The sequence below is a fragment of the Bactrocera tryoni genome, chromosome 2, assembly GCF_016617805.1.
Source record: "Bactrocera tryoni isolate S06 chromosome 2, CSIRO_BtryS06_freeze2, whole genome shotgun sequence".
Classification (NCBI taxonomy): Eukaryota; Metazoa; Arthropoda; class Insecta; order Diptera; family Tephritidae; genus Bactrocera; species Bactrocera tryoni.
Genome location: NC_052500.1, coordinates 27,900,045 through 27,916,614, shown reverse-complemented (window position 1 = coordinate 27,916,614; position 16,570 = coordinate 27,900,045). Strand labels below are relative to the sequence as shown.

The 16,570-nt window shown below is 36.7% G+C and overlaps 1 protein-coding gene across 2 annotated transcripts in view; it reads left to right on the top strand.

The window, feature by feature from the left end:
- The first annotated feature begins 1,559 nt into the window (after window positions 1-1,559).
- Window positions 1,560-16,570, top strand: part of LOC120768294 (E3 ubiquitin-protein ligase TRIM9) — a 261,527-nt gene continuing 246,516 nt past the window's right edge. For both annotated transcript variants that reach the window (XM_040094923.1, XM_040094922.1), the window contains exon 1: window positions 1,560-2,781. In XM_040094923.1, coding sequence (XP_039950857.1) covers window positions 1,822-2,781 — 960 coding nt within the window. In that variant the 5' untranslated portion in view covers window positions 1,560-1,821. The remainder of the gene's footprint in view (window positions 2,782-16,570) is intronic.

The window sequence follows — 16,570 nt, the reverse complement described above, 5'->3', positions numbered from 1 at the left end:
GTGAAAGACGTGCGCACGGTTGCTAGAATTTCGTTGATGGCATTTTCTTCACGGTGAATCAAAAATTTCCAGTGTATTGAATGAAAGTGTGAATAAATTGTCGATTAAATGTTCAATGAGGGATGTTTGCAAATAAAACCATTTGATGAAGAAGGATGTAAACTAAAATGTAAAAGAGGCAAGTGAGAAAGGTTAAAAAGTGTATTTTTGCATAGTGAACGGAAATTGGAAAAGTGTTGCTGCTGTCAAGGTGAGCGCCGCTTGTGAGAAAGTGATGAGAAAACGTTGAGTGAAATCATTTCCTTGATTACGCTAAGTGCAAAATATTTTAATCGAATGGAAAAGACAGCGGATTTTATCACCATACATACATATCTACATGCACAGAAAATACAGACCTATCGGTACATTGCTTGTGTTATTGTTTTATTTAAGTTGTTTGTGCTTAGTGAGTTTTCCAATTTGCCGCAAATCATAACAGCAAACACTGCTCCGTGCCACCTACGTGCAGGTGTAAGCGTTTGGGGTGGGGATTAGCATGTGTTGCGCTCGCTGTGGCAAAGTGTGAAATGTGAAGAAGAAAGCATAGGAAACAGGAAGTGTTGTTGCACTTAGAGACTGACACTGACGTTGCAAAGTTTGAAAATTCACGCTGATGTGTGCTTTTTTTTTGCCTGATAACCGGTGTTTGTGTTTATTCTTTAGAGCCGATCATAAGTGGGTGTTCACAGCTGGTGTAAATATTGATGATTATGTGTTTTGATTGAAAATGGAAGAGCAAAGATAAAGAATATATTTGTGTGCGAAAAGGATTGCGTGGCTTTATTGAGACGGTTACAAATGGTGTGCTAAAAAATTAGTTCAAAGGATTAACAGAAATTAGAATTTTTATACCGGAAAGCAAAAAAAAAAAATAATAATAATTTCTAACTTAGAACCCTAAAATAACGATGACGGATATTATTGTGTTAGTGTAAGAAGATATCAAATTATTTTTTCTTCAAAAGTAAAGTGCGAAAAAGAAATTTTCATGGCAAATATATGAATTTCTTTAAAAAAAATTTATATCATTATATATCTACAAATGTCTACATATTGCTTTAAATTATTATATTTTTTATTAAAATTTCTTTTATTTCCTCCAACAGGATTGTGAATGAAATTTGATTATAACAAAGTGTAAACTGAAATCAAAACTACCGACTTAAATTTTTATTGAAAGCAAAACTAAAAGTGAACCGGTTATAATTACAAAAACAAAAATATTAATAAAAAACTACCAACAGAAACCTTAAAAAAATAGTGAACAAAATAAAAGAAAATCGTATATGAAAAGTAAAAATATATTTTTTCAAATATAAAATATAAAAGTTGAAAAAAATAGTTATAGAAAGTGTACATTTTTATGTAAAATAATGATAATATATAAAAAAGTGTTTGTATAAAGTGCATCTAAAAAAAATTTAAAATTAAAAAACAACTTTCAAAAAAAATTTCAAAAAAAAAATTTTAAAAAAATTAAAAAAAAAATTTCAAAAAAAATTAAAAGAAAAGAAATATCAAAAATTTTTTTCAAAAAATATTAAAAAAAATTATTTCAAAAATATTTTGCCAATAAAATATACCAATCATAGAGCAACAACTAAACAGAAAATAAATCATAACCAAGCGGAAGTGTGCTCTTTAGTTCAACGGAAGTGAGAGTGTGAATTGAAAAAAGTGCTGAGTGTAATTTGTGAATTGGAAAATGTATTGAGTTCACACTTTTGAAATTATAAATTCAGAAACTAACAGTGAAATTAGTCCGAACACAACGCTAGCATGGAGGACGAACTACGCTGCCCGACATGCAAACAACTTTTCGCGAATCCAGTGCTTTTGCCCTGTTTCCACGCCCTCTGCTTGGGCTGTGCACTTGACATACAGACTACGTACACACCCGCTGCGGCCTTGGCTGCTGCCAACAGTGCCAGTGTTGGCCACGTCTCGAACGGCAATATCAACGGCGGCTGCCTAATACATGCCCATCCATTGCATGGCGGCACAGCAGCAGCTCATGGCAATAGCATAACCACAACAGCTACGGTACACTCGCATGCTCCAGTCGCGCCACCGTCACATCCACCATCGACACGTCACTCATCCAACAGTTCGGCCGCCAGCACCGCCAGCTCGGCTACAGGTAGCGAAAGTGTTACATCCGATCAGGATCAAGCGGATAAGGTGAGCATTTTGAGTGAGGCCGACTCGGGGGTGGTTTGCTGTTCGAACACATCACGTCCGGTTTCGTACGCTGGCACTGCACAGTTACAAGGTTTGCTGCAGGGTGCTGCTGCTGCGCCACCAGGTGCTGCTTTCTACTTAACTTGTCCGCTCTGTCGCAAGCTGGTGTTCTTTGATGAGGGTGGGGTGCGTAATCTACCCGCCTATCGTACCATGGAATCAATTGTTGATCGTTTTTGTGCACGCGAGGCGCTACGCTGTCAAATGTGCGAGACCGATCCGAAGGTCGCATCGATTGTGTGTGAGCAATGCGAAATACGCTATTGCGATGCATGTCGGGAGCTATGCCATCCAGCACGTGGCCCGCTGGCCAAACATAATTTGGTGAAACCGCGTAATGCAGCATCGCAGCGAGAGTCGGTGTGCGGCGAACATGGCGATACATTATCCATGTACTGCTTTGTGTGCAAAATGCCCGCCTGCCCACAGTGTATCGCCGAAAAACAACATCCCGGACATGAGGTGCAATCCATCAGCGTCACTTGCAAGGCACAAAAGGTCAGTGTTTAGTTATTAATATTCGTAAAACTAATTAGTTTTCTTAGAAAGTATAATTTTATTTGCCTAATTAAACATGTTGCTGGCATATGCAAGGTGTTGGCTTTAGTTAAACTAAAGCATAAATCTCTATATATGGTAAATTAACTAAGTTCATAATCATCTCTCCGCGCTACAGCTCCTTGTGAGCTTTGGACGCTGCACCCCAGACAGCTTTTGCTTCTCTTTATAATTTTGTATGCTTAGCTTTCTCAGGTCTTTCTTGAGTTCGTCAATCCATCTTGATTGCCATCTTCCTTTTGCTTTCGTGGTATATGCTGTGGAATCTTCAATTTTCTTCTGCGCTCTCTTGTCCATTCTCGTTACATGACTCGGCCTGAGATCATTCTAGTCGATGCGCTTTCATAAAGCGTATACTATTTTCACCTTTTAGAAGCTGGTTTCACCTTTTACGTCACTCGTCATTATCTTTTATTGCTCCAAGTTTTTTTTAGGATACTTTTCGAAGATTTTTGCAGTTTGGTCCTGTCTTTTTCGATTAGTGTCCATGGTTCTGCTCCGTAATAAATACTGGTAGATTGTTGGTTTTGTATAGGACAGGTTAACATTGTCTATTAGCTTTGATTTGAAGTTTAATTTGGGACCCTATATATCTTGTATACTCAGACTTATTGAGTTGTCGCTACTGAGCTCGAGAACCAAGTAATCAAAGGCTTTCAGACTTTCAGTTTGGGGTGTCTTACAAACTTGAGTAACTTTATTTTATAACTTTTCATTTCATTGTATCCTTATTGTTATTGTATACCGTCTGCGAATGCTTATACCTCGCCCTTAATGAAGTTATCGCATTCACATAGTTTATATTCCGAGAAAGCAGGCACCGTCAAAGCAGTTAAAAGAAAAACAAACTAAAGTCTAACAAAACCGAAAAAGAAAAATCACTAGTTTCCCCGCAATCTCATGAATAATAAGGAAGTGAACTAGCAACAAACACACACTGCTAAAAATACCCGAAAAATAAATCAAAACATTACAATACACAACACACTGCAAGATAAAAGAACAGCAAAGCAAACCATAAACCAAAACAAACAACCTCAACATGGTGTTATCTAGCACCTTGCCCAAAATTAACACTCGATTTTCGTGCTCAAACACACAGCAGAGCATACAAAAGGCCAAGCCACAATCTGCACTTCCCACTTTCTGTTACAGCCACCTTCGGCAGCCTTTCCTGCTGCATGTGTCAGCGAAAATCCCTTCGCCACTCCATTGACCAAACTCAAAACTCCCTCCAGTTAACTGTTAGTTGCTGTCTTAGCCGTTTCTTTATATTTTTAGTATTCGTGGTTTGGGTTTGTCCTAACCGCTTTGACAGCCATTTCCGCCTGCTCAGCAGAAGAAATTTTAATCGAGCCTAGAGCAACCGTGTAGTTGGTGGTATTGGCACGTCACTACCAGCCCACAACTAACTGGTATGTGTGTGTGTGTGTGGTTGTAGTAGTGTTTGTATGAAGTGCGAGGTTGGTGAATAGCAGAGATCCCTGCAGCACAATTTATTGCTTTGGAGCTGTCATTCTTGACTCGGGGCGCATTTGTCATGCTGGGGGTGGAGCTGGCAGCCAGTGTCCGAATGTGTCTATAAACATAAACTTTTGTATCACGGTGTTGGTAACGGATGCATACATATCTAGTGTTTTCTTACAATTTTCTTACATTTTCCTTGAAGCTAATACTCCTTGTTGCTTGCGCTAAATGTGTGTGGGTGTGCGTGTATTTGTATTTACTAGAAATTAAACAAAGCGTTGCGGTGTCTGTTGGCAGGCGTTGTTCTGTGAAAGGAGTGAGCTTTCGGGTTGAGTCTGTTGGGCGATAAATTAATCGAAGACTTAACTGCCATCTTAAATAGTAACTACTGTGCGTTTTTATTGTTGCTTTATGCCTCGCCACACATACACATTTGTCTGACGATTATTATTCTTTTTGCTGTTTGTCAGCATTGTCATTGATTTGTTGTTTCAAAAACCCAAATATAACGATTTCTGCACACTTTCGGCCAAGTCATCAAAAGGCTTGGTTGTTTGTTCACCCAAATTTTATTTGCAATATGGATGCATATATACACCAGGAGACTTATATGTAAGTATTATCCAGCTGGGCCGTGTGTGTACTTTTTATACCCTGAATAGAGTATATTAAGATTTCTACGAAGTTCGTAACAGCTGCAAGTAAACGTCGGAGACCCTATATATAGGTTAGGTTACGTTGGGTTCATCTGGTATACCAATATATCAAGCATAGACCATACCAGATGGAGTTCAGTTTGCGAGGTTCAAGAGAAGTAGTCGTGCTTTAGGTTTCCTGTGCTTGACGCGAATCTTAACAGACTCTGCGGCCTCACTATCGATACCTCCTCCAGTGCATCATACCGAGGGGACTCCAGATGCTTACAGCATAGTCTTGTCAATGGGGGACAAGTGCACAAGAGATACTCCATTGTTTCCTCCTAGACCCTGTATATAAATGATCATGATGACCTGAGTCGATTTAGCCATGTCTGTCTGAATATAACTAGATAGTTCCACAGTTTTTGAGATATCTTTCTGAAAATTTTGCAAACGTTCTTTTCTCCTCAAAAAACCGCTTATTTATCGGAACTTCCGCTATCGGACCATCGGGTATAGCTGTCTCACAAAATAACTCTCCGAAAATTTGTACGAATTATTGCCTATGACAACGGTATAATGTACTGTTCAGATCGAAGCCCTATAGTCTAGTGTCCTAGTTGTATTGCCTTACAAACTAAGTTCTTCTATGAAAACTCTTTTCATTTGTGCAGGGTATTACAGCTTCGGTGCAGCCGCAGTTAACGTTTTTTCTTCTTTTGTTTTATTTCTTCCATATTTTTTGTTCGTTGTGTCTTAAGTGCGTCTACTAAGTGGTAATTTATGTTCATTCCCATTGGCTATTTGATTTTGCTTTGTTTGATGAACCCACTCGTGCGAATTTTTATTTACAGAGTATACATATGTACATATATCTCCTTCAGATGGTCTCCATATATTTCAGAAACTAATAAATTTGTGAATATATGTAGTATGTTCATATGTTTTAGGTTGAAGAAAAAGTTGAAAAAGATAACTAGGAGTCATAAAATAGTTCTTAAAACTTTGAAAACACTAAATATAGGAATAAAACGAAATAAAGAATTAAAATTAGAAAAGAACAAGGACTGATCTTCTGTCGAAAGTTAATGCAAAATGCATCTATCGTTAGGTTAGGCATTGCTTTACTGCAATGAATGAAGTACAAAATTAGTATAAAAATTTAGTCTACATGTTGCTAGGACAGAGCAATCAGCTGTTCTTTTGCACATTAAACAGTTGACTTCTGGAGTGTTAGTTGAAACTCATATACAGTTAAGGTGTTATATACAGTTAGAAGACCAAAAGCTGCGAATTTTCCAGAATTTTTTCTGAGAAGACTTTTAAATTTGTTGATCCAAAAATGTGTACACATATGTATGTATAATGGTGTCTTTTACCTGCATTCTAAGACTTAATATTAGTAAAAATTATTATTTGGAAGCGAACTACAGCTGCTCTCCGGGAGCTGCTCTCAAAAAGGACGTTGTGCGATGACCATTTTATCTCTGAACTGAATCTACTGAAATTAAAAAAAAGCAAACAGAATTAATTGGAGGAATAAGCAAAATAATTTTTTTTTTTGACAGAATTGCAGTTTCTGAAAAAATCGAGTTTTGACCAAAATTTGTTAAAAAAAAAATTTTATTGATGAAAAATATATACATATGTATATTAATTACTAGAAAATATATTTAAGAAGCTCATGTTAAAATCGTGTTAAAGGGGTCAGTAGGGTAATCTTTTTTCAAATTTTTTTTCTTTTTTGTTTGCATTTTCTGTTCCCTTATACCCTCAGAATTAATGTTTACTATTGGAAGGTTTCGAAAAAGGCCCAAAATTAATAATATTTACCGCTATTCGTTTGAAGCGCTCGGAGTGCACACCTCAAACTTTAAACGCAATTTTCTCAAAACACACTTTTTTGTAGAATAAAAATTTCTTTACAAAAAAAAATATCAAAAAAACCAGCTAGATTACCCTACTGACCCCCTAAAGGGCATTGAACTTCCAAGCACTCTAAAACGCGTTTTCAAATTTGCGTATAACTTCGAAAATATTTACCGGAATGAAATGAAATTTTCAGTGTGTATTCTTAAATATATATACATTAAGGAAATAAAATTAAAAAATCGATTTCTTTTTTAAACACTAACCCTTTAAACTTCTATAACTCAAAGTCCTCAAAAACTCGAGCTCTTGACTTGGCAATAGAAGTCAAATTTCATACAAATTTCCTTCCTTAACTAGAAGTCTCTCAAACTCGAAGTGTTTTTGTGGTTTACGATGAATCCAGTTCAAGTGAAGTTCAACTGTAGTTGAGTCGATTCAGCCATGTCCGTCCGTCTGTCTGTATATACACATGCTAGTACCTCAGTTTTGAGATATCGATCTGAAATTCCGTTTCCACGTCCTTGACTGCTTCGTCACAACTGAAGTATACGTTTTTTCTATTGTTTGTTTAAAAAAATCGTTGAGAGTAAATTATTGATTTTGACTCTACCGGCTATAATTTAAAAAACTTGGCTCTTCAAATAATTTTTAGTTTTTAAGAGGCCTTTTTTCTCTTCATTATATTAATCAAGTATTTTGAATGATAATGGGTTGTCAAAAAAGTCTTGCGGTATTTTTATTGATTTTTTGTTTTTCTTTTTATTGAAATAGAAATGAATTTTTAATGACTCATGCCCAGCTCTTGACCGATTAATATACTAGCATACTAAAAATAAATCTCGCTGCTTACTACCACATGCTTTCAATTGAATCGACTTCGAATTCGCAGGCAAATGTGAGTTTCTATTATAGTCCATTTAAGCATTGAGGTTTGCAAGCATCCATCTTAACACGATCTAGGCTTAAACCTCAACTTTTTTGAAATTTTTTAAGAAAATTATGCAAATTAGCCAGCTACTTGGCATACCACACACAGTAGTGTAAAAATATGCAAATGCAATTAACTGCAGCAGCTGCGTTGAAAATCGAAGTTAAATGTAAAAAAGTAAATAAAACTAACGATTTCGCAACTACCTGATACCTGAAACCACACACTCACTATTAGCGGAGTCAGAGTGAACGTGTTTGCGGACTGAACAAGTGCACACATACATACATACATATCTGCAAACAAACATTAAATTTAGTGTACGTTGTAATGACGAATGAGTGACGAATAGTTAACAAATGCTTTTCACTTAGTTGACCGTGAACTTGCTGACGCGACTTAGCGCAGTGTGACTAATGTTAGATAAGGTGCGAGGCAGCAAAACAGGTTGACGCGTTCGGCGTGCCACAGAAGTGCTAAAATTTGCGCTAACACTAAGCATAAACGGAGCTGAAGTCGCGCATGTTTCCTAAACGCGCGCAAATTTACATAGAAACACAGATACATACATACATATGTATGTATATGTTTATCTATATTATGTTGTTGCTAACAACAATTACACCATTTCATCGTTTCGCTTTCGGCCGCACCGCAAGCGCTCGCAGATAAGCGAAATGTGCGCACAGTTAGTAATTTATTTCCAATTTTTGCATATCTTATCTGTTATTCCCCACCTCACCACCTCGCCAGGTGTGTTTGCCGTTGTTGTGTTTCTTTTGTATTTGTAAATGTCAAATAATCTTTGTATGCTTAATGTGTAGTCAAACACTTTTTTGCTACGAGCGTCGCGTCGGTGACTTCGCCAGCTACGAGCATTTGCTTAATAAAGCGAAAAAAACAGTCCAAATTGTCAGCTGTCACTGTGTAACAGTTTTCATCTGTATTGCTTTGGTTTGCCTTTCCTTTGCATGAGTTTGTTGCTCATTTTACACTCGCAACCGACAGCAACTGTCTCTTTAGTAAGTTTTAATTTTCGTGCAAATATTCCGAAGTCACATAGCCAAAATAACAAACAATGCGAGTCAGACTCGTGTTGTATTTGCACCTCAGCTGGCGTCTGAACTGTTAAATGACAGTGGAGACATGCCTTAAGGTAAGTTAAATAAGAATTCATCATTACTTTAGCGAGTTGTCACCGTTGTCTTTTATTTAATTTTCTGAAATTTTAACATTCCGCAATATATTTACAAATGTGGATGCTTTCTGCTTGCTAGTGTATGAAGAAAGCACTAGAAAAAGTAAAAATTTAGTTAGTGCAAGCTTGGAAATGGTCTTGTCAGTCGAATAGCAGTAAACTAAAAACTTCAAGGGGTTACATGGGTTTCCTCGGGGAAAAAACAGCTTTTTTCCAACAATTTTTTCTCATACAAAAAATTCAATATTTTTACAAACATGCGCTTTTAACCAAGAATTCTGAAATTTTTGGAAAAAAATATTTTAAACTCGGCCATTGCGGCGCCACTTTCGGTGACAGCATAACTCATTACAGGATCATCTAAAGTGAAAAAATATGTGTTTTAGTTGAAACCTTAACTTAGAACTTGGACGAAGGAAAAAAACTGAAAATTGGATTTTTGGCAGATATTTTTACAAAAACAAAAAAAAAATTTTGTGAAAATTTTGCGACATCATTTTTTCAAATATTTGTAACCGGAAAAAATCTTTCGTCACAGTCTTTAAGAATTGTATCTCAAAGACTTACGTAAAACTTCATGAAGAACGGTTGAGTATCTCTCGAGAAATCTTGCCCACTGACTTCAAAAACACAGTTACGAGAAAAACACTTTTAAAGACCTCGCACTTAGCCCAGCTAGCCACGAGCGCACAAGTTCTCAACGCTGTATCCTCAAAACTATTACTCAAATCAACTTGAAAATTTGCGACAATATTCTAGAGGTGTTGTAGAATTTAATAAGACAATAAAAAGATAAATTTTTTGAAACTCGTACACCTCTGAGGCCCCTTAAACTATTTTATAAATAGAAGACTTGGAGGGAATATCACAATTGCGATGGAACCACGAAAATTTAAAGTAGCACAAGTAACACTAATAAAACTTTAATTCATCACCAAATTAAAGAAGCTCGCCAAGAGTCATTTCAGAGCTCGGAACACGATGTTTTTTTTTATAGCGGGGGGAAGCATCGAAGGCCGGAGTGTGCAACTTTAACCCACTAAACCTGACATACTTCTAAATCATGTCACCGCGGAACCACCGGGTTAAGTTTTACTTCATAAGAGAAAAGAAGACATTAAAAGGCTCCATTATGGCACATACTTGACTGACAACTAATCTGTTGTAAGTGGTTTGCCATAATTAGAGCTGACGCTTCGCCGACAGCTTTCTATTTATGTATTAGAGTATTGACATATACATATGTAGTCCCAAGGGTTCCACCGTAAAACTACAGCCACGGGGACACTGAAATATGTTGTCAGAGTTTTATTTGCAATCATACGGTACGGACTAACGTCTAGATGAAATTGAAACATATATCTTTTAAAGCATCCGTGCCCACTAAGTTTCTGGGTAAAGTTGAAATTCAGTTCGGCATGTCGTCTAACTATGTCCAATATGAGTCTATGATCCCACTGTCCTTTTGAAGAGTTTTGCCGCCATTGTAATGCTCTTGATTCTCTCCTTTTAGTTTTAAAGGAAATCAATATCAATCCAATATGGTCCAACTTCTTGCTGTCAAGTAATCTCACATTCCCCTATGGTGAACGATACTTTTTCTTCGATTTTCCGTATAATAATGAGCAAGACTTCTGTTTTCTTCTCAGCCAGCTCTAGACTCATAGAAGCAAGCCATTGACGCAGACCATTTTTGCAAATATTACATTTGATACGGAAGTCATTTAGGTGTTTGAACGCCGCTGTCACTATGAGTTTATCTGTTTAACGGTTTTTTTTATTGATTTTTTCTTAACACTCTTCATACATCAGGTTCCAAAGTATGAGACCTAAGCCCGAGCCTTGCGGTACACCTCTCAAAATAGAATAGCTCTTAGTGGCTTCGACCGTGTCGAATATCAATCTTCTGAACTTTGATTATGTTTGTACATTTTGCTGAGTTGAATACATTCTTTGCATCCAAAGCAATTAGCGCGCAAACCCGTAACTTGGCTGTTTTCATACTTCTGCTTATATATTTGTCTCTTTTTATCGAACTCTGAAATAATTATTGACCAAACCAAAAATTTATTGTTTAAAAATATATTTAGTTGGATATACCATCAAATTTGACCCAAATCAGTCCATTTAAACTGCATGCGCAAACCGAACCTTTATTTTATTCGTGCGAAGTCTGATCTCCATATGTCAATTAGTTTAGCGATTTTAACCATGGAAAGTACGTGTTGATTGAAATTTTGTGTTTCTAGTTGAACCACATCTAATAAGTCGTTGAATATTTTGGTAGTGTTGTTCTGGTTAGTCTCTTAGTCGATAACAGGTATTAAGGGTCTATACCTCTGAAACCCGTGAAAAATTAGGCGATTTTCGTGATTTTTTTTTTTAAGAAAGTACGCAATCGAATTTTTCGAAGTTCTCTGGACATAATAATGTTTATTTTCAACTATATTTAAAGATTTTTTTGTTTACAAAAATATTGAAAAATAACGGAGTTATGTGCTGTCTTCCGAGGTGCAAAAAAAGCTCAACAACAGCTGACAAGATTCCGGCCGAATGAGTAGCCGAAACAAGACAATTAATAAGATTATTAAAGTTGAATGTCTTTCCCATACAATAATCTACGATTTGTGAAAAATATCAAAAATTAAAAAAATGGCGTAGTTTAAAAAAAAAATTTAATATATTTAGGTAAAAAATGGTCGTTTTTTTAATGCCAAATTAATAATTTTCAACCAATCAAAAATGTCGTAGGTCATTGCATAGTAAATACTTATATCCAAGAATACTCAGTTTCAATTTCATTTCTCGTTGATTTATAATGTCAGTAATTTTGAAAAATGTCGTTTCGAGAAAAACGCGTTTAAAGTTGCAACCTCCTGCGAAATACCTGCGAGCGGTCGCTCTTTAGAACGCCGTCATTCAAAAACTATTCAAGACACAACCTTGCCTATTTCAGATTTTTTTTAATATATTTTTGAAAATATAAACTATCGAAAAGCAAAAAAATTAAATTTTTTGAAAGTGTCACACTGGTATAGCCCCTTAAAGTGGTACAAGTCATTTACTGAAGGTCGTGAAATAACCGAAAAAACGAGTCTTGCATTCAGATCCGTTAATGACGATAACATCGATAAAGTTAAAGAAACAGTGCTGGAAAATCGTCGTGTTGGTAACAGAGAGATAGCAGAAGATCTCATAGCATCTCTTATGGAACGACTCAACACAGTTTGGTTAACATTTCGGTATATATTTTAGATAATATTTTGGTTAATATTTTGATCAATATTTTGGTTAACATTTTGGATAATATTTTGCTTAATATTTTGGATAATATTTTGGTTAAGATTTTGTATAATATTTTGCTTAATATTTTGGATAATATTTTGGTTAATATTTTGGTCAATATTTTGTTTTTAAAACGAGACAATGCGTAACTCGTACCAAAAGACATGAATCTTTTGCAAAAACAACGTCGAGTAGAGGTCGCAAAAGGAATGCTTGACAACTTAGCTGAGGACCCTACAATCAGTACTGGTGTCGATAGGTGGGTATAGGAATATGATTTCGATACTTGTTGGGCAATTCAGCGAATAGCGCTTTAGAAAGTTAATTGAAAATGGGCTTAAACATAGACATGCTTATAGGCATGAAGTCTATTTGAAGGTAATAATAGAAATTTGTACTAAAATAATTGGGAACGTAGTTTTGTTTTTGTCAGTGCGGGACAAATATTTAAATATTTTTTAAACGCTAAACAGACACAGAAAGGTTTTTGAATTTGGCTGTGGTGTGGCGCACTATAAATTCTTTCAATAAAAAATATTATTAGCGCGTTAAGAGTCAGCTATTTGTCTGAAACGGCCGGAATTATGAGCGAACCACTCTTGATTCATTCATTTTGACCATAGAAGTATAAAGCTTATGTTTTCGGTTTATTAAATTTCAACAAATAATTTCAAAACGCGCATTTAAAATTTTATTGTGACCATGAAACGGAATATTTAAACCGAAATAATGCGCGCTGTGTTGCTATTGGCAACGCCAATTACTAAAATTAACGCCACGTTTGCCGTATTACCGAACCGAACTCTACCGCGCGCCATTCGGCAAAGTCAATAAGTTCGTTTAAATTGCGTATTTAAATAAAATATTTACAGAATTGACAGCGTTTTTAATGAACCCGTGTTTGCTATCACTTCAATTGATTTACAACATTAATTTTTATTTTTCAATTATACACAACGCGATTGGCGCACATCTATAAACATACATATACATATGTATGTATATTTATGCGTTAATGCGTTAATTACGAACGATTTTGTGAATTTCCGGTGTCATAGGCATTTTTTTGTTTCATTTTTAATTAATTATCCTTTTCACACACAAAGCAGGAAGGAAGTGCCACAAAACATTTAATGCGACTATGGACTAAGGCGGTGGTGGTTTCGGTGTAACGGTATTTCGGCTGCAGCTGATGAATCTATGCTTGATGGATGTATGGTAATTAAAGAGTAGATGACACCTGAAACAATCCTACATTCAACAAAGCACACACGAACACGGCGCGCGCAATAATAGCGGTGAATGCTTGCGCCTTTTACGGCTTGACCGCCCTAAAGTAGGCTTGATATTCATAAATTTACTCATAATAATGCCAACGACATTTGTGCGTGTGTAAGTGACTGCGCCCACCCGCTGCTAGGGATAATAGGGCGTTGAAAAAATTACGCAGGCACGCATATATCTAGATAAGCGCAAATAAATGACACAAACACGCAGCATATATGTTCATATATATTCCAACAAAGCGATAAAGAGATAACACCTTCACCGTGAAATACCGTTGCGCGCACTCAATACATATAAATATGCATACAAATGTATGTATTAGCTCATAAGTCCAACTGCATGTATGTACGTCTGTTGCGTGCCACACAACAGGGTTGGGCCGCTTCCCTACTGCGCAGCCACAAATACACGCACACATACTACGCGCATTTAAAGAGTGCGCATAGGCGCTGTGCTGTCCATCGCAAGCGCGGATAAAAGGATAATGTGTGTGAGCAAGGCCTGGTGTGCGCTCACACTTAAATCAGCAACACGTTCCATACGCTCCGCTTTATGGCCGCTCCTTCGTAGGTATGATGATGATTAAATCAACTTAATTGCCAGCGCAACACGAATTGTCAGCAGAGAAAAATTACCGTAGCAACAACAAAGGACACGAATACAACAAAAAGAGGGGGAAAAACAAAAAGCGAAAAAAATATCAAAAAGCGAAAAAAATAACCAATTAACAAAGGGGAAAACGGCGTATTGTAAAGGAAGCAAAAAGGTGAAAACAAAAGTTGGCCGCGGTAATGACAATACAATGCCAATGACAGCCGAGAAAAGTGATGTGTTTGTTGCGTGTGCTGCGGCATGTGGAGCTGGCTATCATTGAGTCCGTACTCCCGTACTCTTCTGCGCACACACATGTTGAAGCGCGTAAGCTTTTAATGCCTGTCATAATTTATTAACAAAGAATAATCACAACGCAATAAAGGATACACACAATGCTCACTGTACCGCGTTAAAGGATATGCTGACTGCAGCAACTGGCCTGCGGAGTTTTATTTAAATAAAATCAAACGTTTGGCAGGATTACCTTTGAACAAAGCGACCCAACGCCTTGGCACTGGCTTGCTGAGTCAGAGATTTGTTGGAGAAAATGGAGAAGTCAGAATATTGTTTAATTAAAGGTTATTAAGAAATCCTTCCAATACGGATACTTTTTTTTTTTACTTTATGCCGAGGCACATACTTTCATGCTTTCTGTTTCCAGATATCCGTAATCCAACTTAACTTACATGAAACTATAGAATATTGAACAAGTATATCTTATCTATGACAGTTGCCTCAGTGACATATAAAGGGTGATCCGAGAAGATTTACTTTTTTCAATAGCCTTTTTTGACAGATCACGTGAGAGTTGTGTCAAGCTGGCATGTTATTTTCTTTCAGCATTGTTTGGCATTTCATCATGGAAGGACTTACGCCTGAACAACATTAACAAATCGTTCAACTTTACGAAAATTCACGTTCTCTAAAGAATATTTTTCGCGCACTTCGCTCAACTTATGGTCAACATAATCGGCCTACTGAGCGTACTATTCGCAACACTATCACCCATCTTCATATCCAGCATTCATTATTGTATAAAATTCGACCAAATAGACCACGTCTAGCACGCAGAGAAGAAAATATAGTAGTTGTAGCTGAGAGAAGACCGTGGAGAGTCGAATCGGCGCCATTCACAGCAACTCGGATTGATGTATGGAACGAGTTGGCGTATTTTACGTCGAGATCTTAAATTGAAAGCGTACAAAACACAGCTTGTGCAAGAACTGAAGTCGCTCAACTTTCCTCAGCGACATCGCTTCGCTCTATGGGGTCTTGAAGAGTTCCGACGTTTTCGAGCCAAATTTTGTTCAGTGAGGGAGACTATTTTTGGCTCAATGGGACAAAGAGCAACCTGAAGAGATTCAAGAGCTGTGAGCCGGTGGAATTATCAGTTCATATTCATCAAAAATGATGCCGGTGAGAACGTAACCGTCAATGGCGACCGTTGATAACCGATCGCGTGATGATAACCGACCATTTGATGCCTTAAATTGAAACTCGTGATCCCGGCAACTTTTGGTTTCATTAAGACGCCGCCGCTTCGTACACATCGCATCAATCAATGGATTTATTGAGATAATATTTCGTTTTGGGCCGTTCGATTGGCCACCGAGATAATTTGATATCACGCCGTTAGACGCTTTCCTGTGGGGACGTGTAAAGTGCAAAGCCTATGCGGACAATCCCGCTTTGATTCAGGCCTTAGAGCTAAACATCACGCTTGTCATTCGCCCGTTACCAGTCGAAATGTTCGCACGGATCAACGAAAATTAGACCATCTGAGACGTACACCCGACCAACATTTGAAAGAGATAATCTACAAAAAATAAATGCCAAAGAATGTTCTTTTAAGTTAAGAAACATTCCATATTAAATTTGAAGTTTCTGTGTTTTTTCTTCAAAAATGTGGGAACCTCGAAATGAATCTTTTTATAAATAAGTGAGGCGCAATACGGCAGTGCAGAACTGTAAAATGTAAATGGGGGAAATTTTCAGGTCTCACAATTAGAATATGGCTTGTTGTATTTTATTTTTAATTAGCATGAAAAAATTAAATATTTCGTTAGGTAAATTTAAGAGTCAAGGGGAAGCTACCTTGGTGTATCGGTTAAGGGTACGCACTTTTATTAAATTGTATTTCAGTTCGATTTCATATAGCGAACCTGATTTCTAAAAGAGGGAACAAGCTGCTCATTTGTCGGAACCACCGATATTGGACCACTCTGGAATATATGTAGCTGTCATACAAACTGACCAATCAAACTAAAGTCCTTCTATGAAAAACTTTTATATTTGTCAAGGTATCTTCATGAAATTTAGCATATATTATTATCCAAGTCTAAGCTACATTTGTTCAGATCTGACAACTATAGCATATAACTGTCATACAAACCGACGGTTCAAAATCGCAATAAAGACCCTTTTATGCTATAAAAAATGCACTTGTGAAGGGTATTATAG